The following is a 27,574-nucleotide window of genomic DNA, read 5'->3' on the forward strand; positions in this document are numbered from 1 at the left end:
TCAGACTGATGAGTGAGGACTTCTGTCTCTGGACATGTGGAGATGCTGCCAGCTGGTAAACAGCGTGATTTCCTGCACACTTGAACACAACAACAGACGTCTTCAGGTTTACAGGAAATACTGAATCTGTGTTGAGTTCAATCCTGCTGGAACCAGCATGGACCGACTCCAACCCTCTACTGACCTCAGAGTCTCCAGTCTCCAGTGAGGACTCTCCAGTCCAGCAGACAGCAGCTCCACATCTGAATCCTTCAGGTCGTCTCCTCTCAGATCCAGTTCTCTCAGACTGGAGGGGTTTGACTTCAGAGCTGATATCAGAGAAGAACAGCTGATCTCTGACAAGCTGCAGTCCCTGAACCTGTATATAGAATAAAGATGAAGATCAGAATCATTCTTAATCCATCAGATGTGTTGAGGTTTAAATGTGTCGCTCAACATGACGATGTGTGTGTGTGTTCCTCTGTGTTTGTGTGTTTCTCTATGTGTGTTTGTGTGTGTGTTTCTGTGTGTGTGTGTTCTTCTATGTGTGTGTGTGGGTTTATGTGTGTGTATTTATGTGTGTGTGTTCCTCTGTGTGTGTGTTTCTGTGTGTGTTCCTCTATGTGTGTGTTTGTGTGTGTATTTGTGTGTTCCTCTATTCGTGTGTGTGTGTTTGTTTGTGTGTGTTTTTGTGTGTGTGTGTGTGCGTGTGTGTGTTTCAGTGAGTGTGTTTCTGTGTGTGTGTTCTTCTTTGTGTATGCGTGTTTCTGTGTGTGTGTGTTTATGTGTGTGTTCCTCTATGTGTGTGTTTGTGTGTTCCTCTGTGTTTGTTTGTTTGTGTGTGTGTGTGTTTCAGTGTGTGTGTGTGTGTTCATAAATATCAATATCAAGGATCAGATATTTGTGAAAAAAACATTTAAATGAACAGAAACAAAGAAATATCTCAACAAGTAAATCGTTTCAATTTCAAATAAATATTAGTTCAGAGGATCTTCTGAATTCAGACATGACCTATTAACAAACATTATAATATTAATTTACTTTAACAACTAACAGGACATTTCCTACACTTTCTTTAAGATGAAATAAGTTTAATTATTAAATAAACATATAATATGTATAATAGTAACAGAGAGTCAGTGAACTGACCTCAGAGTCTTCATTCTACAGTGAGGACTCTCCAGTCCAGCAGACAGCAGCTTCACTCCTGAATCCTGCAGACTTCAGAGCTGAGGCCAGAGAAGAACAGCTGATCTCTGACAAGCTGCACCATCTCAATCTGAATAAAGAATAAGGATAAAGATCAGAATCATTCATAATCCATCAGCTACTATGACAAGAAATTTCCCCTCGGGGATTAAGAAAGTATCTATCTATCTATCTATCTATCTATCTATCTATCTATCTATCTATCTATCTATCTATCTATCTATCTATCTATCTATCTATCTATCTATCTATCTATCTATCTATCTATCTATCTACTTATCTATCTATCTATCTATCTATCTATCAGATGAGGTTTAAATGTGTAGCTCAACATAACGATGTCCTCATCAAGGAGCTTTTCTCTTTGTCATTGTGTTCTTGTGGATCATCATCATGTCAGCATTCTACAGACATCATCACATGTCAGCACAACATTCATAACCTGTTGATGTCCACACAGATGAAGACCATGCTGCTGCTCTCAGTCTGGAGCTACATGATCACTTGTGTACAGACACAATATCCCCCTCAACATATCACAGTAATCTGCTGTATTGATTTGTTTACAGTAACATGTATTTTGGTGATAAACTAGAATAAATACAGTAGTTTGAAAGAGATGCGACAGGGGGCTCTCCTGAGAACATCAGACCAAAGGCTCCGGCGCTTGATTAGCAACGGAAGGCTAACCCTCCCGATCATACTGTTTGCAAACGTTCAGTCTCTGGATAGTAAGATGGACGAACTCCACGCTCTGATTTCCACGCAGAAGGACATTCAGGTTTGCTCCATACTGTGTTCTGTGAAACCTGGCTGGGGGAGACAACACCCGACGAGGCGATAACACCAGACGGCTACACGGTCTTCAGAGAGGACTGCGACAAGACATTACATTACATTTCATTTAGCTGACGCTTTTATCCAAAGCGACTTACAATAAGTGCAATTCCACCATGAGTACAAACTCAGAACAACAAGAATCAGTGTTTTTAGTTTGCGACGAAAAATGTAGAGACTTTCTGCTGTCCTGATGTCCTGATGGCAAACAGTCGTGACTTCGTTGAGTGTTTAGCTCGCAGTGACGGAGCTACAAGCTGATTGGCAGATCATCAAAATCTTGTTCTGAACATGTGGAATATCTGACTTTGAGGCTATGGCCATTTCATCTGCCCAGAGAACTGAAATGCATCATTGTGAGTGTTGTGTATATCCCCCCCTCCGCCAAGGAGGAGGCTGCACTGAAGGAGCTACATGACATGATCAGTGAGCATGAAAACACTATCCTGACGCTGCTGTCATTATTCTGGGAGATTTTTATCACTGCAATCTCCGAAAAAACATGCCTAAACTGCATCAGTTCATGACCTTCCCCACAAGGGGATCTAATACATTGGATCACTGCTACAGCAACATCAGAAATGCCTTCTCAGCTGAACCAAAACCCCATTTTGGAAAGTCTGACCACCTGGCAATCCGACTCAAACCAGTTTACAACAAAAGACTCAAAACAAAGCCAGTCACAGTCAGAACCTTTAACACCTGGACTGATGGGGAACAGGCTAGACTGCAGGGCTGCTTAGAGGCCACGGCCTGCAGGGCTGCTTAGAGGCCACAGACTGGAGCACTTTCAAAGAGGCCACTAACGACCGCCATGAATACACAAGGACTGTGAGTGACTACATCAGCTGGTGCACGTCCATATGTGCACCTCCCAGGACTGTCCCCAACCAAAAATCCTGGTTTAACGGGGACATTAAACAGGAAACAGGAAAAGGCGGGAGGCCTTCAAGTCAGGAGATCAAGAGAGTGGAGTACAAGAGAGCCCGGTACGAGCTGCAGAAGTCCATCAGAGCAGCAAAAAGGGCTCACTCCCAAAAACTTGAAGGCTACTAACTCAACCACAACACACGCAGTATGTGGCAGGGAATCAAGTCTGTCACTAACTATAGGAAAACCACAACAACCACAGACCTCCGAGATGCCACCCTGCCAGACAGCCTCAACACCTTCTATGCCATGGTCGACAGGCTGAACACAGACACACCCTCAAAACCCCCTGTGACCCCACTGACATTGTCGTTCAAGTGACACACACAGGTACTGAAGGCTTAGAAGAAGGTGAACCCCCACAAGGCTGTGGGATCCGGTGGAGTTCCTCCCAAAGTCCTGAAGGCCTGTGGGGAACAGCTAGCTGGTGTGTATACTGACACCTTCAACCTGTCACTATCCCAGGCTGTAGTCCCCTGTATCTTCAAATCCTCCATCATCATACCAGGCCCCGAAAGACCAGACACACCCTGAATGACTTCAGGCCAGTGGCACTCACACCAGTCGCCACGAAGTGCCTGGAAAAACTAGTCCTCACACACATCAACCACACAGTCCCGGACAACATCGAGCCCCTCCAGTTTGCCTACCGCTCCAACCGATCAGTGGACAACGCGGTAGCAACAGCTCTACACACACTCTGATAGGGTAGCAACAGCTCTACACACACTCTGATAGAGTAGCAACAGATCTACACACACTCTGACACACACTCTGATAGGGTAGCAACAGCTCTACACACACTCTGATAGAGTAGCAACAGCTCTACACACACTCTGACACACACTCTGATAGGGTAGCAACAGCTCTACACACACTCTGATAGAGTAGCAACAGCTCTACACACACTCTGATAGAGTAGCAACAGCTCTACACACACTGATAGAGTAGCAACAGCTCTACACACACTCTGATAGAGTAGCAACAGCTCTACACACACTCTGACACACACTCTGATAGGGTAGCAACAGCTCTACACACACTCTGATAGAGTAGCAACAGCTCTACACACACTCTGACACACACTCTGATAGGGTAGCAACAGCTCTACACACACTCTGATAGAGTAGCAACAGCTCTACACACACTCTGACACACACTCTGATAGGGTAGCAACAGCTCTACACACACTCTGATAGAGTAGCAACAGCTCTACACACACTCTGATAGAGTAGCAACAGCTCTACACACACTGATAGAGTAGCAACAGCTCTACACACACTCTGATAGAGTAGCAACAGCTCTACACACACTCTGATAGGGTAGCAACAGCTCTACACACACTCTGATAGAGTAGCAACAGCTCTACACACACTCTGATAGAGTAGCAACAGCTCTACACACACTCTGACACACACTCTGATAGGGTAGCAACAGCTCTACACACACTCTGATAGAGTAGCAACAGCTCTACACACACTCTGACACACACTCTGATAGGGTAGCAACAGCTCTACACACACTCTGACACACACTCTGATAGAGTAGCAACAGCTCTACACACACTCTGATAGAGTAGCAACAGCTCTACACACACTCTGACACACACTCTGACAGGGTAGCAACAGCTCTACACACACTCTGACACACACTCTGATAGAGTAGCAACAGCTCTACACACACTCTGATAGAGTAGCAACAGCTCTACACACACTCTGATAGAGTAGCAACAGCTCTACACACACTCTGACACACACTCTGATAGGGTTGCAACAGCTCTACACACACTCTGATAGAGTAGCAACAGCTCTACACACACTCTGACACACACTCTGATAAGGTAGCAACAGCTCTACACACACTCTGATAGAGTAGCAACAGCTCTACACACACTCTGATAGAGTAGCAACAGCTCTACACACACTCTGATAGGGTAGCAACAGCTCTACACACACTCTGATAGAGTAGCAACAGCTCTACACACACTCTGATAGAGTAGCAACAGCTCTACACACACTCTGACACACACTCTGATAGGGTAGCAACAGCTCTACACACACTCTGACACACACTCTGATAGGGTAGCAACAGCTCTACACACACTCTGACACACACTCTGATAGGGTAGCAACAGCTCTACACACACTCTGATAGGGTAGCAACAGCTCTACACACACTCTGATAGAGTAGCAACAGCTCTACACACACTCTGACACACACTCTGATAGGGTAGCAACAGCTCTACACACACTCTGATAGGGTAGCAACAGCTCTACACACACTCTGATAGGGTAGCAACAGCTCTACACACACTCTGATAGAGTAGCAACAGCTCTACACACACTCTGACACACACTCTGATAGAGTAGCAACAGCTCTACACACACTCTGATAGGGTAGCAACAGCTCTACACACACTCTGATAGAGTAGCAACAGCTCTACACACACTCTGACACACACTCTGATAGGGTAGCAACAGCTCTACACACACTCTGATAGAGTAGCAACAGCTCTACACACACTCTGATAGAGTAGCAACAGCTCTACACACACTCTGACACACACTCTGATAGAGTAGCAACAGCTCTACACACACTCTGATAGAGTAGCAACAGCTCTACACACACTCTGACACACACTCTGATAGGGTAGCAACAGCTCTACACACACTCTGATAGAGTAGCAACAGCTCTACACACACTCTGACACACACTCTGATAGGCTAGCAACAGCTCTACACACACTCTACAACACCTGGAGAGCAGCAGAACGAATGCCAGGATGCTTTTCCTGGACTACAGCTCTGCCTTCAACACTATCCACCCGGGCAAACTGATAGAGAAGCTGTCAGACCTTGGTGTCCCAACCCCCACCTGCAACTGGATTCTGGACTTCCTGACAGAAAGACCACAGGTGGTGAGAATGGGAAGACGGGTGTCTGCTGAGCTCACAGTCAGCACAGGATCCCCACAGGGCTGCTGCCTGAGCCAAAACTCTTCACCCTGTACACCCATGACTGTGTCTCCACCCAAGACAACACCATCCTCATCAAATACGCAGATGACACCACCATCCCGGGGCTCATCAAGGGGGACGACGAGTCAGGGTACAGGACCCAGATAAACAACACTCTGGTCTACGGAGAGGAGAACGACCTCATCCTCAACCAAATAAATAATCCTGGACTTCAGGAAGAATTCTCCCCCTCTACAGCCTCTTGTCAAAGGGACTGAGGTAGAGAGGGCCGACAGCTACAGATTCCTGGGACTGCAGGTTACATCTGACCTGAGCTGGACTCTCAACACCACAGTGAAGAAAAGCCCAGCAAAGTCTTTACTTCATCACGCTGCTCAGAAAAGCTGGTCTGAACCATCGCCCTCTCACCCTGAACTACAGAGGACTGATAGAGAGCATCCTCACTGCAGGCATCACTGTCTGGTATGGGAACACCACACAGACAGAGAGGAAGGCTCTAAAGCAGGGGTCTCAAACTCAATTTGGCTTGGGGCCACCGCTGGTATTGTGATCTCACCGGAGGGCCACACAGAAAGCGCAGTATTTTTTTTTACATTCATAACATATTTTCGTCCAGCAGTTTCTATAAATTTTTATAATAGTTTTTAACAGTGCAATTATATTTTATTTTTTAAAATAACTCATTGAAACTGCACCGAACCAACAAATGCAAAACCTGAATACATTTGTACTTCATTCTATTTCTTGCCAGACACCTGGCAGCGCTTCTGCTCACACAGCTGAGCCACATTGACCCTAAACCAGGTTACAGTGAAACCTTGATCCAGGTCACAGTGAAACCCTGATCCAGGTCACAGTGAAACCCTGATCCAGGTCACAGTGAAACCCTGATCCAGGTCACAGTGAAACCCTGATCCAAGTCACAGTGAAACCCTGATCCAGGTCACAGTGAAACCCTGATCCAGGTCACAGTGAAACCCTGATCCAGGTCACAGTGAAACCCTGATCCAGGTCACAGTGAAACCCTGATCCAGGTCACAGTGAAACCCTGATCCAGGTCACAGTGAAACCCTGATCCAAGTCACAGTGAAACCCTGAGTACAGCTTCAAGATGGGCATCACTAAGCCTGGACCTGTACTTGCATTTATTAAAGTTCATAGTGGTGAAAGGTTTCTCACAGATATATGCTTCCAAAAAGGTACATGACCCGACTGATCACTTTTGTCTGCTCAGGGAAGGATGGAGGCAATTCTCTCAGAAATGGTCCATCATGTCTGGTTTTCCTTGTGCCTCTGAATTTAGCTTTTAGATCTCTGTTGCACTGCAAGTCAATAAGATCCATTTGCAACAGACTCAGGACTGAGAAGTGACTTCATACTACAGATCAAGCTTCATGGGGTGTGTGCACATGAAACATTAATATTACAACAGTTTGTGTTTTCAAACAAAATATTTACTATATATTTGAGTCAAAATATGTTCTATAGAAAAACAAACTATTTACAATGTTTACACAATATGCATGTTTCAGTTTAGTTTTTTCAAGAACAGTTTTCAGAACAAGAACAACATATGTACTCTGCATCTATGTGTGTACTATGTACTCTGTATGTGTGTATGTGTGTATGTGTACTCTTAACCAGCGCATGGTCGTGTGTCTAGCGCACAGCTGAGCGGAGCAGAGCTGCAGTCTCTCTCTGGCCAGTGTTGTTTTTTTTAGTACACTGCAAGGTTTTTTTTCTCAGGTGGTAGTGTGTTGTCTGTCTGAATAAAAACCAGTGTATCTTTGCAGCGTATGTGGGTGGGTCCTTAGGGATTTCCTGAGTGTTCATTGGGTAGTTTCACACAAAATGTCGACGGACACCTGAATCAACAAATCAGGTGAAAAGTGGAGCTTGCCAAAGATGCCTCTGGCTGTGAGCTCCTATGAGAGGCAGTATGATCACACGGAGAAGTGGGCGGAACCTCCAGACTTTGGTGCATCCAGCAGCATCAGAATCTTTTTTCTACTCCGTTTTTTCACGGAACTTTGATGTCAAGTAGAGGGCCACAAAATATTGGCCCGCGGGCCGCGAGTTTGAGACCCCTGCTCTAAAGAGTCATTAAGACTGCAGAGAGGATCACAGGGACAAAACTTCCCTCCATGGACTCTATGTATGTGCAACGCTGCAGGAAAAGAGCAGAGAAAATCATCAGAGACTCACTCCAGCAGCTCCCTCTCTGCTCAGGCACAAACACTGACGTACAACCTGATACCAGCATATTTTGTATAGTGTTCTCATATTTTATATGTTTTCTCTTTACTGTTTAGTGTGTTTTCTTCTTATTTTTATTTCTTCGGAGTCGGAGAGCCCTGCGAAAAAAATTCCAATGAGTCTGGACTGTTGGTCTAGAAACAAATGGCCAAATAAAAATCTTGAACCTTGAACCTTGTGTGTGTGTGTTTATGTTTATGTGTGTGTGTGTGTGTGTGTGTGTGTGTGTGTGTGTGTGTGTGTGTGTGTGTGTGTGTGTGTGTGTGTGTGTTTATAAAGATCAATATCAATGATCAGATATTATATTATTATTCTATGTTAGAAGAACTAAACTACTGATCTACACTGATTCATGAAGTTAATCACATCTGGACTCACTCAGCCTTTCTACAGTTCCTCACAGCTGGAATCAGTCTCCGTCGTCCCTCATATGATGTATTGTACTTCTTCAGGTTCAACTCATCCAGAACCTCCTCTGACATTTGCAGCATGTAGCACAGAGCTGAGCACTGGATCTCTGAGAGAATCTCTTCTGATCTGTTCTCTGACTTCATGAACTCCTGGATCTCCTGATGGACTGAGAGCTCCTTCATCTCCATCAGACAGTGGAAGATGTTGATGCTTCTGTCAGGAGACATATTCTTACTGTTCATCTCCTTCAGGTTGTTGATGGCTCTCTGGATGGTTTCTGGACGGTTGTGTGTCTGACCCAGCAGGCCTCTGGACTCCAGAGAGAGGCCATGAAGGAAGCGGACAAACAGGTCCAGGTGGCCATTTCTACTTTTGAGGGATTTTTCCATGACTCTCCTCAGGAAGTCCTCCAGGGAGGAATCAGGGTTGTATTCTCACAGCGATGAATACTTGTCGTCTTCTCTCACGAAGTCCTCCAGTACCTCCGTCTTCTTGTGTGTGAAACAGTGGAACATGTAGACTGCAGCCAGAAACTCTTGAACACTCAGATGAACAAAGCAGTAGACGTTTTTCTGGAAGATCACACTCTCTCTTCTGAAGATCTCTGTACAGACTCCTGAGAACACCGAGGCCTCCGTGACATCAAGACCACACTGCTCCAGGTCTTCTTGGTAGAACATGATGCTTCCTTTCTCCAGATGTTCAAACGCCAGCCTCCCCAGCTTCAGAAGAACTTCCCCGTCAGCCTCCATCAGCTCCTGAGGACTCGTCTCATGTCCCTCATGGTACTTTTGCCTCTTCCTCTTGGTCTGGACCAGCAGGAAGTGTGAGTACATGTCGGTCAGGGTCTTGGGCAGCTCTCCTCTCTGGTCTGTGGTCCACATGTGGTCCAGAACTGTAGCAGTGATCCAGCAGAAGACTGGGATTAGACACATGATGTGGAGGCTCCTGGAGGTCTTGATGTGTGAGATGATTCTGCTGGACTGCTCTTCATCACTGAACCTCCTCCTGAAGTACTCGTCCTTCTGGGGGTTGGTGAAGCCTCGTACTTCTGTCAGCCGGTCAACACGAGTAGGAGGGATCTGATTGGCTGCTGCAGGTCTGGAAGTTATCCAGACGAGAGCCGAGGGCAGCAGGTTCCCCATGATGAGGTTCGTCAGCAGCACGTTGACCGATGCCTTCTGTGTGACATCACACACGACCTCATTGTTGATGAAGTCCAAAGCAAGTCTGATTTCATCCAGACCATCAAGGATGAACAGAAGCTTCCAGACAGAGAGCTGCTCTGCTGGGACCTTCTGTAATGTTGGATAGAACACATGGAGCAGCTTGAGAAGACTGAACCGCTCATCTCTGATCAAGTTCAGCTCCCTGAACGAAAGCACAACCACCAGACCCACGTCCTGGTTTTCCAAACCCTCGGCCCAGTCCAGAGTGAACTTCTGCACCGAGAAGGTTTTTCCAACGCCAGCGACGCCGTTGGTCAGAACTACTCTGATGCGTCTCTGCTGGTCAGCTGAGGCTTTAAAGATGTCGTGGCACTTGATGGGAGTGTCATGGAGGGTCTTCTTCTTGGAGGCTGACTCCAGCTGCCTCACCTCATGTTGGGTATTAACCTCTTCACTCTGTCCCTCTGTGATGTAGAGCTCAGTGTAGATCCTGTTGAGGAGGGTTCCACTTCCTGTTTCACCACTTCCTTCAGTCACACGTTCACATCTCTCCTTCAGACTGATCTTATGGTCATCGAAAACCTCCTGCAGACCATGATCTGCTGAACCAGAGAAACAAGAGAGAACATATGAAGAAGAAAAGTTAGAACATTGTCATCACTTCCTGAAGTCAGAAATAACTTCAAAGTGATGTTTACATTTATTGTAACACTAACAATGTGTATTAAACTGTGTTTTTCTGAGACCTTTTGTCTTTGTGCATTTCCATTATTGTGTCCCTGTATTAAAACAATAAGTCCTGTTTCAGGACATGAAGACATCAGAGAAATGGACAGTCTTTCTTTGTCCAGAGCTGCTCTCACTGGCTGACTGCAGTCCGGTTCTGGTTCTGGTTCTGGTTCTGGACATCAGCTCCTCCTCAGGAACAGGACTCCTCTTCCTCTTTCTGTGGAGACGTTTCTTTATTACTAAAATGATTTGTTGGTTGTTGATGAAAACATCCAGATGTGGACCAAAGTGCAGACGCTCAGAAGTTCAGAGATCAGATAAAGTGTTGTTACTTTTCTGTTTGAATTCAGAGTTCAATCTGGAATGAAAATGTTCTTTTATTTCAACTCTCCTGCTTCCATAAACAATAATGAGCTTCTTTTCTTATGAAACATTTAGTGTTAGTCTGTAGTTTGTTCATAACAAAGTCAACACTTCCTGCAGCTCCTTCACAGTAAAGGTCCTCCATTAGAGAGCTGCCTGAACACTCAAGAAACTCACAAAGAATCATCATCTAACTACACACCTGAGCTCTGTAAACACACACATTTCTGGAAATGTATATTGTGTACATATATATTTTGAAATTATAATACACATTTTATTTGAAAACAAAAAATGTTGTAATGGTCATTTTTCATTTGCACACACAACATGAAGCTTTATCTGCAGTAAGAAGTCATTTCTCAGTTACATTTCTATCATTTTGGTGAAAGGTGTGACAGATCACATTTCTACTCAAAAAACGATAATACAAATTTTGGTTTTAGACATTTATTTACATGTTTCTACCACTTTATTCATATATTTCACTGTTTTTGTGAACTCTATGTAGACTGTAGTGATGAAGTGACTATGTAGACTGTAATAATGAAGTGACTATGTAGACTGTAGTGATGAAGTGACTATGTAGACTGTAATAATGAAGTGACTATATAGACTGCAGTAATGAAGTGACTATGTAGACTGTAATAATGAAGTGACTATATAGACTGTAGTGATGAAGTGACTATGTAGACTGTAATAATGAAGTGACTATGTAGACTGTAATAATGAAGTGACTATGTAGACTGTAATAATGAAGTGACTATATAGACTGTAATAATGAAGTGACTATGTAGACTGTAGTAATGAAGTGACTATGTAGACTGTAGTGATGAAGAGACTATGTAGACTATAATAATGAAGTGACTATGTAGACTGTAGTGATGAAGAGACTATGTAGACTGCAATAATGAAGTGACTATGTAGACTGTAATAATGAAGTGACTATATAGACTGTAGTGATAAAGTGACTATGTAGACTGTAATAATGAAGTGACTATGTAGACTGTAATAATGAAGTGACTATGTAGACTGTAATAATGAAGTGACTATATAGACTGTAATAATGAAGTGACTATGTAGACTGTAGTAATGAAGTGACTATGTAGACTGTAGTGATGAAGAGACTATGTAGACTGTAATAATGAAGTGACTATATAGACTGTAGTGATGAAGTGACTATGTAGACTGTAATAATGAAGTGACTATATAGACTGCAGTAATGAAGTGACTATGTAGACTGTAGTGATGAAGTGACTATGTAGACTGTAGTGATGGAGTGACTATGTAGACTGTAATAATGAAGTGACTATATAGACTGTAGTAATGAAGTGACTATGTAGACTGTAATGATGAAGTGACTATGCGGACTGTAATGATGAAGTGACTATGTAGACTGTAATGATGAAGTGACTATGTAGACTGTAATGATGAAGTGACTATGTAGACTGTAGTAATGAAGTGACTATATAGACTGTAGTGATGAAGTGACTATGTAGACTGTAATGATGAAGTGACTATGCGGACTGTAATGATGAAGTGACTATGGAGACTGTAATGATGAAGTGACTATGTAGACTGTAATGATGAAGTGACTATGTAGACTGTAATGATGAAGTGACTATGTAGACTGTAGTGATGAAGTGACTATATAGACTGTAGTGATGAAGTGACTATGTAGACTGTAATAATGAAGTGACTATATAGACTGTAGTAATGAAGTGACTATGTAGACTGTAATGATGAAGTGACTATGTAGACTGTAATGATGAAGTGACTATGTAGACTGTAATAATGAAGTGACTATATAGACTGTAGTGATGAAGTGACTATGTAGACTGTAATGATGAAGTGACTATGCGGACTGTAATGATGAAGTGACTATGTAGACTGTAATGATGAAGTGACTATGTAGACTGTAATAATGAAGTGACTATGTAGACTGTAATAATGAAGTGACTATATAGACTGTAGTAATGAAGTGACTATGTAGACTGTAATAATGAAGTGACTATATAGACTGTAGTAATGAAGTGACTATGTAGACTGTAATAATGAAGTGACTATATAGACTGTAGTAATGAAGTGACTATGTAGACTGTAATAATGAAGAGACTATGTAGACTGTAGTAATGAAGTGACTATATAGACTGTAGTGATGAAGTGACTATGTAGACTGTAATGATGAAGTGACTATGCGGACTGTAATGATGAAGTGACTATGCGGACTGTAATGATGAAGTGACTATGTAGACTGTAATGATGAAGTGACTATGTAGACTGTAGTAATGAAGTGACTATATAGACTGTAGTGATGAAGTGACTATGTAGACTGTAATGATGAAGTGACTATGCGGACTGTAATGATGAAGTGACTATGTAGACTGTAATGATGAAGTGACTATGTAGACTGTAGTAATGAAGTGACTATATAGACTGTAGTGATGAAGTGACTATGTAGACTGTAATGATGAAGTGACTATGCGGACTGTAATGATGAAGTGACTATGTAGACTGTAGTGATGAAGTGACTATGTAGACTGTAATGATGAAGTGACTATGCGGACTGTAATGATGAAGTGACTATGTAGACTGTAGTGATGAAGTGACTATGTAGACTGTAATAATGAAGTGACTATATAGACTGTAGTAATGAAGTGACTATGTAGACTGTAATGATGAAGTGACTATGCAGACTGTAATGATGAAGTGACTATGTAGACTGTAATGATGAAGTGACTATGTAGACTGTAATGATGAAGTGACTATGTAGACTGTAATGATGAAGTGACTATGTAGACTGTAATGATGAAGTGACTATGCGGACTGTAATGATGAAGTGACTATGGAGACTGTAATGATGAAGTGACTATGTAGACTGTAGTGATGAAGTGACTATGTAGACTGTAGTGATGAAGTGACTATGTAGACTGTAATGATGAAGTGACTATATAGACTGTAGTAATGAAGTGACTATGTAGACTGTAGTAATGAAGTGACTATATAGACTGTAGTGATGAAGTGACTATGTAGACTGTAATGATGAAGTGACTATGCGGACTGTAATGATGAAGTGACTATGTAGACTGTAATGATGAAGTGACTATGTAGACTGTAGTAATGAAGTGACTATATAGACTGTAGTGATGAAGTGACTATGTAGACTGTAATGATGAAGTGACTATGCGGACTGTAATGATGAAGTGACTATGTAGACTGTAATAATGAAGTGACTATGTAGACTGTAATGATGAAGTGACTATGTAGACTGTAGTGATGAAGTGACTATGTAGACTGTAATGATGAAGTGACTATGTAGACTGTAATGATGAAGTGACTATGCGGACTGTAATGATGAAGTGACTATGTAGACTGTAGTGATGAAGTGACTATGTAGACTGTAGTAATGAAGTGACTATATAGACTGTAGTGATGAAGTGACTATGTAGACTGTAATGATGAAGTGACTATGCGGACTGTAATGATGAAGTGACTATGTAGACTGTAATAATGAAGTGACTATGTAGACTGTAATGATGAAGTGACTATGTAGACTGTAGTGATGAAGTGACTATGTAGACTGTAATGATGAAGTGACTATGTAGACTGCAATGATGAAGTGACTATGCGGACTGTAATGATGAAGTGACTATGTAGACTGTAGTGATGAAGTGACTGTAGACTGTAATAATGAAGTGACTATATAGACTGTAGTAATGAAGTGACTATGTAGACTGTAATGATGAAGTGACTATACAGACTGTAATGATGAAGTGACTATGCAGACTGTAATGATGAAGTGACTATGTAGACTGTAATGATGAAGTGACTATGTAGACTGTAGTAATGAAGTGACTATGTAGACTGTAATGATGAAGTGACTATGTAGACTGTAATGATGAAGTGACTATGTAGACTGTAGTGATGAAGTGACTATTTAGACTGTAATAATGAAGTGACTATATAGACTGTAGTAATGAAGTGACTATGTAGACTGTAATGATGAAGTGACTATGCAGACTGTAATGATGAAGTGACTATGTAGACTGTAATGATGAAGTGACTATGTAGACTGTAGTGATGAAGTGACTATGTAGACTGTAATGATGAAGTGACTATGCGGACTGTAATGATGAAGTGACTATGTAGACTGTAGTGATGAAGTGACTATGTAGACTGTAATGATGAAGTGACTATGCGGACTGTAATGATGAAGTGACTATGTAGACTGTAGTGATGAAGTGACTATGTAGACTGTAATAATGAAGTGACTATATAGACTGTAGTAATGAAGTGACTATGTAGACTGTAATGATGAAGTGACTATGCAGACTGTAATGATGAAGTGACTATGTAGACTGTAATGATGAAGTGACTATGTAGACTGTAATGATGAAGTGACTATGTAGACTGTAATGATGAAGTGACTATGTAGACTGTAATGATGAAGTGACTATGCGGACTGTAATGATGAAGTGACTATGGAGACTGTAATGATGAAGTGACTATGTAGACTGTAGTGATGAAGTGACTATGTAGACTGTAGTGATGAAGTGACTATGTAGACTGTAATGATGAAGTGACTATATAGACTGTAGTAATGAAGTGACTATGTAGACTGTAGTAATGAAGTGACTATATAGACTGTAGTGATGAAGTGACTATGTAGACTGTAATGATGAAGTGACTATGCGGACTGTAATGATGAAGTGACTATGTAGACTGTAATGATGAAGTGACTATGTAGACTGTAGTAATGAAGTGACTATATAGACTGTAGTGATGAAGTGACTATGTAGACTGTAATGATGAAGTTACTATGCGGACTGTAATGATGAAGTGACTATGTAGACTGTAATAATGAAGTGACTATGTAGACTGTAATGATGAAGTGACTATGTAGACTGTAGTGATGAAGTGACTATGTAGACTGTAATGATGAAGTGACTATGTAGACTGTAATGATGAAGTGACTATGCGGACTGTAATGATGAAGTGACTATGTAGACTGTAGTGATGAAGTGACTATGTAGACTGTAGTAATGAAGTGACTATATAGACTGTAGTGATGAAGTGACTATGTAGACTGTAATGATGAAGTGACTATGCGGACTGTAATGATGAAGTGACTATGTAGACTGTAATAATGAAGTGACTATGTAGACTGTAATGATGAAGTGACTATGTAGACTGTAGTGATGAAGTGACTATGTAGACTGTAATGATGAAGTGACTATGTAGACTGCAATGATGAAGTGACTATGCGGACTGTAATGATGAAGTGACTATGTAGACTGTAGTGATGAAGTGACTGTAGACTGTAATAATGAAGTGACTATATAGACTGTAGTAATGAAGTGACTATGTAGACTGTAATGATGAAGTGACTATACAGACTGTAATGATGAAGTGACTATGCAGACTGTAATGATGAAGTGACTATGTAGACTGTAATGATGAAGTGACTATGTAGACTGTAGTAATGAAGTGACTATGTAGACTGTAATGATGAAGTGACTATGTAGACTGTAATGATGAAGTGACTATGTAGACTGTAGTGATGAAGTGACTATTTAGACTGTAATAATGAAGTGACTATATAGACTGTAGTAATGAAGTGACTATGTAGACTGTAATGATGAAGTGACTATGCAGACTGTAATGATGAAGTGACTATGTAGACTGTAATGATGAAGTGACTATGTAGACTGTAATGATGAAGTGACTATGTAGACTGTAGTGATGAAGTGACTATGTAGACTGTAATAATGAAGTGACTATATAGACTGTAGTAATGAAGTGACTATGTAGACTGTAATGATGAAGTGACTATGCGGACTGTAATGATGAAGTGACTATGTAGACTGTAATAATGAAGTGACTATGTAGACTGTAATGATGAAGTGACTATGTAGACTGTAGTGATGAAGTGACTATGTAGACTGTAATGATGAAGTGACTATGTAGACTGTAATGATGAAGTGACTATGTAGACTGTAGTGATGAAGTGACTATGTAGACTGTAATGATGAAGTGACTATGTAGACTGTAATGATGAAGTGACTATGTAGACTGTAGTGATGAAGTGACTATGTAGACTGTAGTGATGAAGTGACTATTTAGACTGTAATAATGAAGTGACTATGTAGACTGTAATGATGAAGTGACTATGTAGACTGTAATGATGAAGAGACTATGTAGACTGTAATGATGAAGTGACTATGTAGACTGTAGTGATGAAGTGACTATTTAGACTGTGATAATGAAGTGACTATATAGACTGTAGTAATGAAGTGACTATGTAGACTGTAATGATGAAGTGACTATGCAGACTGTAATGATGAAGTGACTATGTAGACTGTAATGATGAAGTGACTATGTAGACTGTAATGATGAAGTGACTATGTAGACTGTAATGATGAAGTGACTATGTAGACTGTAATGATGAAGTGACTATGTAGACTGTAATGATGAAGTGACTATGCAGACTGTAATGATGAAGTGACTATGCAGACACGTATGAATTTTTGGTCAGTTTGTCACATTTGTCTGATGAACAGACTGAAAACTTTATCTTCTTTGATACAATATATTGACAAAGTTTTCCTTTTGAGACAATTTTTGGTGGAAAAAAGGGAATACATCGCAATACTCAAAATATTGCAGTATCGTGATAAAATCGAATCGTGGGACCTCCGGTGATTCCCACCTCTAGTAGGTACAACTTGATTAAGGTAACAATAAAATCAATAAATATAATTTTTAATTATAAAAAAGAAAGAAAAAAGTTTTAAATGTTAATAGTGGTTTAGAAAATGTAATAACAATAAATTACCATAAAGAAATAAGAACATTGAATATGATTGTCTGATTTATGTTTTCTGTTTGTTTTTTTGTTAAAAAAAATCTAAGAAAACACTTTGAATCTGTAGAATACTGCCTAATAGTCTTATTATTGCCATTTGATGACACTTGTTCATATACTGTAAGCCTAAATAAGTATGTTTATTATTTAAATGCCCCTGGATTTCAGTCGGTGGGGGCAGAAATTGCCCCCGAAAAGATATGTAAATGTCCTACAAGTTCTATTTCTAATTGATTGCATCTCAGTGAATCTTTCCTTTACCTTCCCACATGACAGCTACTGTTGAAAAACCATGATGCCCGTCTAATAAAACATGCATTATACATTACTTATAGTCCAAAGCTGACATTATTTGACACACAGGGACAAACATCTGAAATGTATTTTGATATGTCAATAACCTGCTGGGCTGATTTAATGTATTAGTCACTGGGTTGTTCTGAAATGTGAGCGATTGTGCAACTTGTGGTGTTATTGAATCAGTTGGGGGTGACTGAAATAATCAAATACATCATGGAATCCATAATATCAATCATTATTTATTTTGAAATATATGGATTACATGAATCAGAAAGTAAACAGTGTTTTTATTAGAAATCTACAGTTATATCATTTTGATTAGAAAAATACTCCTTGCCGTTAAACCAAAGCTTTCTGTCACGTACAACAAATATGTGGCAGCATGTTAAAACAGGACATGTCAAAAAACACCAGAAACCGTCCACATCATTTACCTTTATCATTGACAACTGGAACCTGACCTATGACATCATTTTAACCTTGACAAGCACAGACAATATATTGAAGCTCGTGCAAAGGAAGGCACCGTTTGCATTGTGTGTATGTAGCTTTCATTTCCTCTTTCCTCTTGTATGAACCCATGCATGGACATGTAAGCCCTATGCTCCGTATGCTAAACCATATAAAACCTATTTAATGTATCTGAAAGAACTGCATTGTTAGAAAGCTCAAAAGTTGACATTTCACAGGATTTCGAATAAGTAACACATGAGAAGTGGATCATATTTCTAAACCATTTTTACAGCTGAACTCATTCACTCTGGACACAAAGGCAGTGCAGTACCTCCACCTGGCCTGCAGGGGCAGACCAGCAGGTTGGCTGCTTTCACTGCATCTGATCACACAAAGAAAACACGTGACAGTTTATGTTGGAGGCATTTCACAGCCGACACGTGGAGATGTCCTTTAAGCATCAATATGAATCATAGATGTAAAACTCAACGACGCCCCATGAAACTTCACCTGGTCTCCAGTCCATGAACTCAGGCGTCTTCTTTCCCGTCTTAACCCTCCTGTTATGTTTGAAAGTGCTTTTCTGTACTTCTTCTGCTCGCCTTAATCAGTGTAAACATAAAATGACATAGTAGTGGAGGCTATGAGGAAGGTCAAGTTTACACTTCTCTCTTTGGAAATGTGAGACAAACGTTTTGTTACTCCCTCCCACCATGTTTCACCCCATTACTTAACACACACACACACACACACACACACACACACACACACACACACACACACACACACGCATACAAATACTGTGTACAAAGGTTGTTTTCAATACATGAGTGTAAAAGAAGAAATATCTCTATTGTAGGAGTTCAGTTATGGAACAACGCTAACATGAATGTAAGAACGGACAAAAGGATTGTTTATAAAACTATTTTTGAGGGTTACAACTGTGAATGAAATGTATGTTTATATATTAATATATATATTAAATCGTATTAATTATCGGATTTAATTGATACTAATTTAGGATATGAATATTTAAGCTTCATGCTTCTAGCTAAACCTTTTCAGTCTTTCTTTGTTGTCTATTGATTGTGGCTTTACTTATTGTATTGTCTGTAATGATTGACTGAATAAAACACAAACTCATTTAAACAAGTTTCCAGAGTGCATTTTAAAAAACTTTAATTATTTTCAAGTTTTACATAGAATCCAACAGGTTATATGTTAAATCACTTCTTTCATTTAACACGAGTTATTTAACCAAGAACAGAAAGGAAGTATACAAGTACAACTACAAAGAGACAAAACAGAACAAAAAAGAAACAAAGTCCATATTTGTTGTTTTCATCTTTCCATGAACAACATTTGCACTGCGGTCAAACCCGTTTAAAGGCATCAGGTGCAGCACCGGTGGTTCGATCCTCTTCGTTAGTCTCTCATTTAAGGATCCTGGGTTGGGTATGAACACCGGATTGTTTTTCAATTTGCGCACACACAGAAGCAGCTCGTGGACATATGAGGTGATATCAACAAAAAGAGGCTTGGATTAGACTCCATCCTTTCAGTACGGCTTTGTCTCTTTGTCTCTCACATTGGTCACAGCTGAAAGACTTCCCTCCTGTGTGAATAAGTTGGTGAAGTTTAAAGCCGCTACGATGAGCAAAGGTTTTCCCACATTGATCACACCAGTAAGGTTTCTCTCCAGTGTGAAGACGTCTGTGGGATTCCATGCCTTCTTTAGTGGTAAACTCTTTGTCACATTGGTCACAACTGAATGGTTTCTCGCCCGTGTGAATGCGTTGGTGACATTTAAGGGAGCCACTCTGAGCAAAAGTTTTCCCACATTGATCACACCAGTAAGGTTTCTCTCCAGTGTGAACACGTCTGTGGATTTCCATGTTTCCTTTCATGGTAAACTCTTTGTCACATTGGTCACAACTGAATGGTTTCTCTCCAGTGTGAATGCTTTGGTGGCGTTTAAGGTTACTACGAACAGCGAACGCTGTCCCACATTGGTCACAGCTGTATGGTTTCTCTCCAGTGTGACCACTCTGGTGAAGACGTCCCTTCCTTCTCTGTTTCTATAGCAACAAACAGACAAGGAGAGAGTCAGTGAGAGGACATGGTGGATCGAGTTATCTGAAACTATGAACACCATTTAGAGAAACCCTCCATGTTCCAGTTTGACTCATGCATCACCAGCTCTGTCCACACGGGGAAGGAACTTTAATAATTAATTTTTTTTATCCATTTGTCAAAAAGTAGCTTGACGATCAAAAAAGAGTCTGATAGTTTGTCACTGTGGTTCAGCGGCATATATCTATCCTATATACATATTAATTATATACATATATATACACATGCATTTATACACACACAGTATCAGGCTTCTTGAGACACAAGACACCACCAGGTTTATTCTCATCCAGTTTACAGGAGCTGTTATTTGCTCTTAGTGTTTATTGATTGTATTCATATTGTTTCATTATTCCAGATGTTTGATTATTCAGATTAGATTTACATCTCCTTTTCTCTTGATACTTATTCATTTAGTTTCATTTTTTTCTGTTGTTTGCTATACTTTTTTGTTTGTTGGTTTAAAATTTAGGAAACACAGCGGTTATAAATATTCAATTCAGTTTATTTTATATAGCCCAACATCACAAATACAAGTTTGCCTCGGAGGGCTAAAAGTGAGTCAGCAGGTTTAGGACCAGCATACATTGAGGCGACATTGAGGCCGTTAAGTTCTACATGTTATAATTCTACTGCTGCGACATGAAGCAGCGGTTAGCGAGCTGTTAGCAAGTGGTAAGCGAGCGGTTGGGAAACGGCTAGCGTGCTGTTAGCGAGAGGCTAGCAAGTGGTTGTATATAACATCAATAGTGTTGTATACAACATCAATAGTGTTGTATATAACATCAATAGTGTTGTATACAACATCAATAGTGTTGTATATAACATCAATAGTGTTGTATATAACATCAATAGTGTTGTATATAACATCAATAGTGTTGTATATAACATCAATAGTGTTGTATATAACATCAATAGTGTTGTATATAACATCAATAGTGTTGTATATAACATCAATAGTGTTGTATACAACATCAATAGTGTTGTATATAACATCAATAGTGTTGTATACAACATCAATAGTGTTGTATATAACATCAATAGTGGTTGTATATAACATCAATAGTGTTGTATATAACATCAATAGTGTTGTATATAACATCAATAGTGATTGTATATAACATAACATCAATAGTGTTGTATATAACATCAATAGTGTTGTATATAACATCAATAGTGATTGTATATAACATAACATCAATAGTGTTGTATACAACATCAATAGTGTTGTATATAACATCAATAGTGGTTGTATGTAACATCAATAGTGTTGTATATAACATCAATAGTGTTGTATATAACATCAATAGTGATTGTATATAACATAACATCAATAGTGTTGTATACAACATCAATAGTGTTGTATATAACATCAATAGTGGTTGTATATAACATCAATAGTGATTTTATATAACATCAATAGTGTTGTATATAACATCAATAGTGTTGTATATAACATCAATAGTGATTTTATATAACATAAATAGTGTTGTATATAACATCAAGTGTTGTATATAACATCAATAGTGTTGTATATAACATCAATAGTGATTTTATATAACATCAATAGTGTTGTATATAACATCAATAGTGGTTGCATATAACACTAATAGATTGATAACCACGTCCTCCTGTGTGTGTGTGTGTGTGTGTGTGTGTGTGTGTGTGTGTGTGTGTGTGTGTGTGTGTTCTGGTATTCACGTCCTTCAGGGGACACCAACACTGACCTGAACACCTCCAGAGGACCAGCCTGCTGCTGGTCTCCTGGTTTTGCTCCGTTGGTCTGGGTTCTGCTGGTCCTCCTCCATTCTGCTAAAAAGTATAATAAAGTAATGTATTGCCCTGAAATATGTTATTTCATATGAAGACCAAAACGTGTGCTTGTGTTTAACCTGGGATTTGTTTTAATAAAAGGTACAAAACCAAAGAAGGACGTGTTTCAGTACAGTTTGTTTTAAGGGTGCAACAGTAACAATAAAGAATCAATAAATAATCAATAAAGAATTAATAAAGTATCCATAAAGTAACAATAAAGAATCCATAAAGTAACAATAAAGTGTCAATAAAGTAACAATAAAGAATCAATAAAGAAACAATACAGAATCAATAAAGAATTAATAAAGTAACAATACAGAATCAATCAAGTATGAATAAAGTATCAATAAAGAATCAATAAGGCATCGAGAAAAAATCAATAAAGTACATTACATTACGTTTTTATCCAAAGTGACTTTCAATAAGTGCTTTCAACCATGAGAACAAACTCAAACTCACAATAAAGTATCAATAATCAATAAAGTATCAATAACGTGTCAATAATCAATAAAGTATCAATGAAGTATCAATAAGGTAGCAATAATGAATCAATAAAAGTGTCAATAATCAATAAAGTATCAATGAAGTATCAATAAGGTAACAATAATGAATCAATAAAGTATCAAAAATCAATAAAGTATCAATAAAGTATTGATAATGAATCAATAAGGTAACAATAATGAATCAATAAAGTATCAATAAAGTATCAATAAAGTATCGATAATGAATCAATAAAGTATCGATAATGAATCAGTAAAGTATCGATAATTAATCAATAAAGTATCAATAATCAATAAATGATCAATAAAGTATCAATAATCAATAAATGATCAATAAAGTATCGATAATGAATCAATAAAGTATTGATAATGAATCAATAAAGTATCGATAATGAATCAGTAAAGTATCGATAATTAATCAATAAAGTATCAATAATCAATAAATGATCAATAAAGTATCAATAATCAAAAAATGATCAATAAAGTATCGATAATGAATCAGCCAGTCCGCTGACGTAAACAACAACAACGTCTCTGATTGGAGGAACCGGTCTGAACCGGTCAGACTCTGGTCTCGTGGTCCTGGGTAAAGCTAGCAGACGTCACGTGTTCACGTCTTCTTCTGGAGCTTTATTGTTGGCAGAAAACTCATTGGTGCATTACCGCCACCAACTGGTCTGGAGGGTGAATCAGGATGTCCAGTGCTGATTTTATTTAAAGTAATATATTTATATATATACATATATATATATATATATATATATATATATATATATATATATATATATGTATATATATATTAATACTATATTATTATAAATATAACATATATCTTTTTAAGATAAATATATATTTATATAATATTATTATTTATATATATTTATATACATATATATTATTTTTTATATATAAAAAAATATATATATACTATAAATAGTTATCTTTATATATAAATATATATTTATATATATAAACATTTACACAAAGTAAAGTGTAAGAGGAGGAGAAAAAGGAGGATGAAGAGGAGGAGGATGAAGGCTGCCGCCTCTCCTCCTCCTCTGTTCCTTCTTCATCTCTCCCTTTGACACAACATGTAACAAATAACAATAACTGTAATAATAATAATAACTAATAACTTGATTACATCACAAAACATCTGGATTCATCATATTCTCTCTTTCTTCATGACTTCATATGTCTTCATCTCCTCTGATAGCTACTTTAGTTTCTCTAGCAGCGTAACGTGTGGAAGAGATCCAACATGGAGCCTGTTGGACCCACAGAACCACTGCAGAGCTTCAAGACCTCCATCTTGGTCTCTCCTCACTCAAGCCGCCATCTTGTTTCACTTTACCCGCGAAACCAGTCGGCGAGGGGGCGGGGCTTAGCGACGGGTCTGTTCAGAGGGAGGACACCGCGAGAACACGAAGGCCACGCGAGACCTGAATGCGGAAATACAGCGTGGTCCAGGCACGAGGTCTCCAGAGACCAGGACCCTACAGCACGAGTTACAGAGCTGCTGGACTCCAGAGACCAGGACCCTACAGCACGAGTTACAGAGCTGCTGGACTCCAGAGACCAGGACCAGGACCGTACAGCACGAGTTACAGAGCTGCTGGACTCCAGAGACCAGGACCAGGACCCTACAGCACGAGTTACAGAGCTGCTGGACTCCAGAGACCAGGACCAGGACCCTACAGCACGAGTTACAGAGCTGCTGGACTCCAGAGACCAGGACCGTAGAGCACGAGTTACAGAGCTGCTGGACTCCAGAGACCAGGACCGTACAGCACGAGTTATAGAGCTGCTGGACTCCAGAGACCAGGACCAGGACCCTACAGCACGAGTTATAGAGCTGCTGGACTCCAGAGACCAGGACCCTACAGCACGAGTTATAGAGCTGCTGGACTCCAGAGACCAGGACCAGGACCGTACAGCACGAGTTACAGAGCTGCTGGACTCCAGAGACCAGGACCGTACAGCACGAGTTATAGAGCTGCTGGACTCCAGAGACCAGGACCATACAGCACGAGTTACAGAGCTGCTGGACTCCAGAGACCAGGACCATACAGCACGAGTTACAGAGCTGCTGGACTCCAGAGACCAGGACCATACAGCACGAGTTATAGAGCTGCTGGACTCCAGAGACCAGGACCATACAGCACGAGTTACAGAGCTGCTGGACTCCAGAGACCAGGACCATACAGCACGAGTTACAGAGCTGCTGGACTCCAGAGACCAGGACCAGGACCGTACAGCACGAGTTACAGAGCTGCTGGACTCCAGAGACCAGGACCGTACAGCACGAGTTATAGAGCTGCTGGACTCCAGAGACCAGGACCATACAGCACGAGTTACAGAGCTGCTGGACTCCAGAGACCAGGACCATACAGCACGAGTTACAGAGCTGCTGGACTCCAGAGACCAGGACCATACAGCACGAGTTATAGAGCTGCTGGACTCCAGAGACCAGGACCATACAGCACGAGTTACAGAGCTGCTGGACTCCAGAGACCAGGACCATACAGCACGAGTTACAGAGCTGCTGGACTCCAGAGACCAGGACCAGGACCGTACAGCACGAGTTACAGAGCTGCTGGACTCCAGAGACCAGGACCATACAGCACAAGTTATAGAGCTGCTGGACTCCAGAGACCAGGACCAGGACCGTACAGCACGAGTTATAGAGCTGCTGGACTCCAGAGACCAGGACCATACAGCACGAGTTACAGAGCTGCTGGACTACAGAGACCAGGACCATACAGCACGAGTTACAGAGCTGCTGGACTCCAGAGACCAGGACCAGGACCCTACAGCACGAGTTACAGAGCTGCTGGACTCCAGAGACCAGGACCATACAGCACGAGTTATAGAGCTGCTGGACTCCAGAGACCAGGACCATACAGCACGAGTTACAGAGCTGCTGGACTCCAGAGACCAGGACCATACAGCACGAGTTACAGAGCTGCTGGACTCCAGAGACCAGGACCATACAGCACGAGTTATAGAGCTGCTGGACTCCAGAGACCAGGACCAGGACCCTACAGCACGAGTTATAGAGCTGCTGGACTCCAGAGACCAGGACCATACAGCACGAGTTACAGAGCTGCTGGACTCCAGAGACCAGGACCATACAGCACGAGTTACAGAGCTGCTGGACTCCAGAGACCAGGACCATACAGCACGAGTTATAGAGCTGCTGGACTCCAGAGACCAGGACCCTACAGCACGAGTTATAGAGCTGCTGGACTCCAGAGACCAGGACCATACAGCACGAGTTACAGAGCTGCTGGACTCCAGAGACCAGGACCATACAGCACGAGTTATAGAGCTGCTGGACTCCAGAGACCAGGACCCTACAGCACGAGTTATAGAGCTGCTGGACTCCAGAGACCAGGACCATACAGCACGAGTTATAGAGCTGCTGGACTCCAGAGACCAGGACCCTACAGCACGAGTTACAGAGCTGCTGGACTCCAGAAACCAGGACCAGGACCCTACAGCACGAGTTATAGAGCTGCTGGACTCCAGAGACCAGGACCATACAGCACGAGTTACAGAGCTGCTGGACTCCAGAGACCAGGACCATACAGCACGAGTTACAGAGCTGCTGGACTCCAGAGACCAGGACCATACAGCACGAGTTATAGAGCTGCTGGACTCCAGAGACCAGGACCAGGACCCTACAGCACGAGTTATAGAGCTGCTGGACTCCAGAGACCAGGACCATACAGCACGAGTTACAGAGCTGCTGGACTCCAGAGACCAGGACCCTACAGCACGAGTTACAGAGCTGCTGGACTCCAGAGACCAGGACCGTACAGCACGAGTTACAGAGCTGCTGGACTCCAGAGACCAGGACCAGGACCGTACAGCACGAGTTATAGAGCTGCTGGACTCCAGAGACCAGGACCAGGACCGTACAGCACGAGTTATAGAGCTGCTGGACTCCAGAGACCAGGACCAGGACCGTACAGCACGAGTTACAGAGCTGCTGGACTCCAGAGACCAGGACCAGGACCGTACAGCACGAGTTATAGAGCTGCTGGACTCCAGAGACCAGGACCATACAGCACGAGTTACAGAGCTGCTGGACTCCAGAGACCAGGACCATACAGCACGAGTTACAGAGCTGCTGGACTCCAGAGACCAGGACCATACAGCACGAGTTACAGAGCTGCTGGACTCCAGAGACCAGGACCGTACAGCACGAGTTACAGAGCTGCTGGACTCCAGAGACCAGGACCGTACAGCACGAGTTACAGAGCTGCTGGACTCCAGAGACCAGGACCAGGACCCTACAGCACGAGTTACAGAGCTGCTGGACTCCAGAGACCAGGACCATACAGCACGAGTTACAGAGCTGCTGGACTCCAGAGACCAGGACCATACAGCACGAGTTACAGAGCTGCTGGACTCCAGAGACCAGGACCAGGACCGTACAGCACGAGTTACAGAGCTGCTGGACTCCAGAGACCAGGACCATACAGCACGAGTTATAGAGCTGCTGGACTCCAGAGACCAGGACCAGGACCGTACAGCACGAGTTATAGAGCTGCTGGACTCCAGAGACCAGGACCATACAGCACGAGTTACAGAGCTGCTGGACTACAGAGACCAGGACCATACAGCATGAGTTACAGAGCTG

At 41.3% G+C, this 27,574-nt stretch overlaps 1 protein-coding gene across 1 annotated transcript; it reads right to left on the bottom strand.

Moving 5' to 3' along the window:
• LOC306734542 (NLR family CARD domain-containing protein 3-like) lies at positions 1-22,419 on the bottom strand (the record flags this gene model as incomplete). Its single annotated transcript, XM_079215899.1, is given in 7 exon segments — positions 1-79; positions 185-358; positions 8,567-9,033; positions 9,037-10,370; positions 18,810-18,860; positions 20,487-20,556; positions 22,339-22,419. Coding segments are annotated over 7 exon segments (2,256 nt in total).
• Positions 22,420-27,574: the final 5,155 nt, after the last annotated feature.

Source organism: Taurulus bubalis, assembly GCF_910589615.1.
Source record: "Taurulus bubalis genome assembly, chromosome: 3".
Taxonomy (NCBI): Eukaryota; Metazoa; Chordata; class Actinopteri; order Perciformes; family Cottidae; genus Taurulus; species Taurulus bubalis.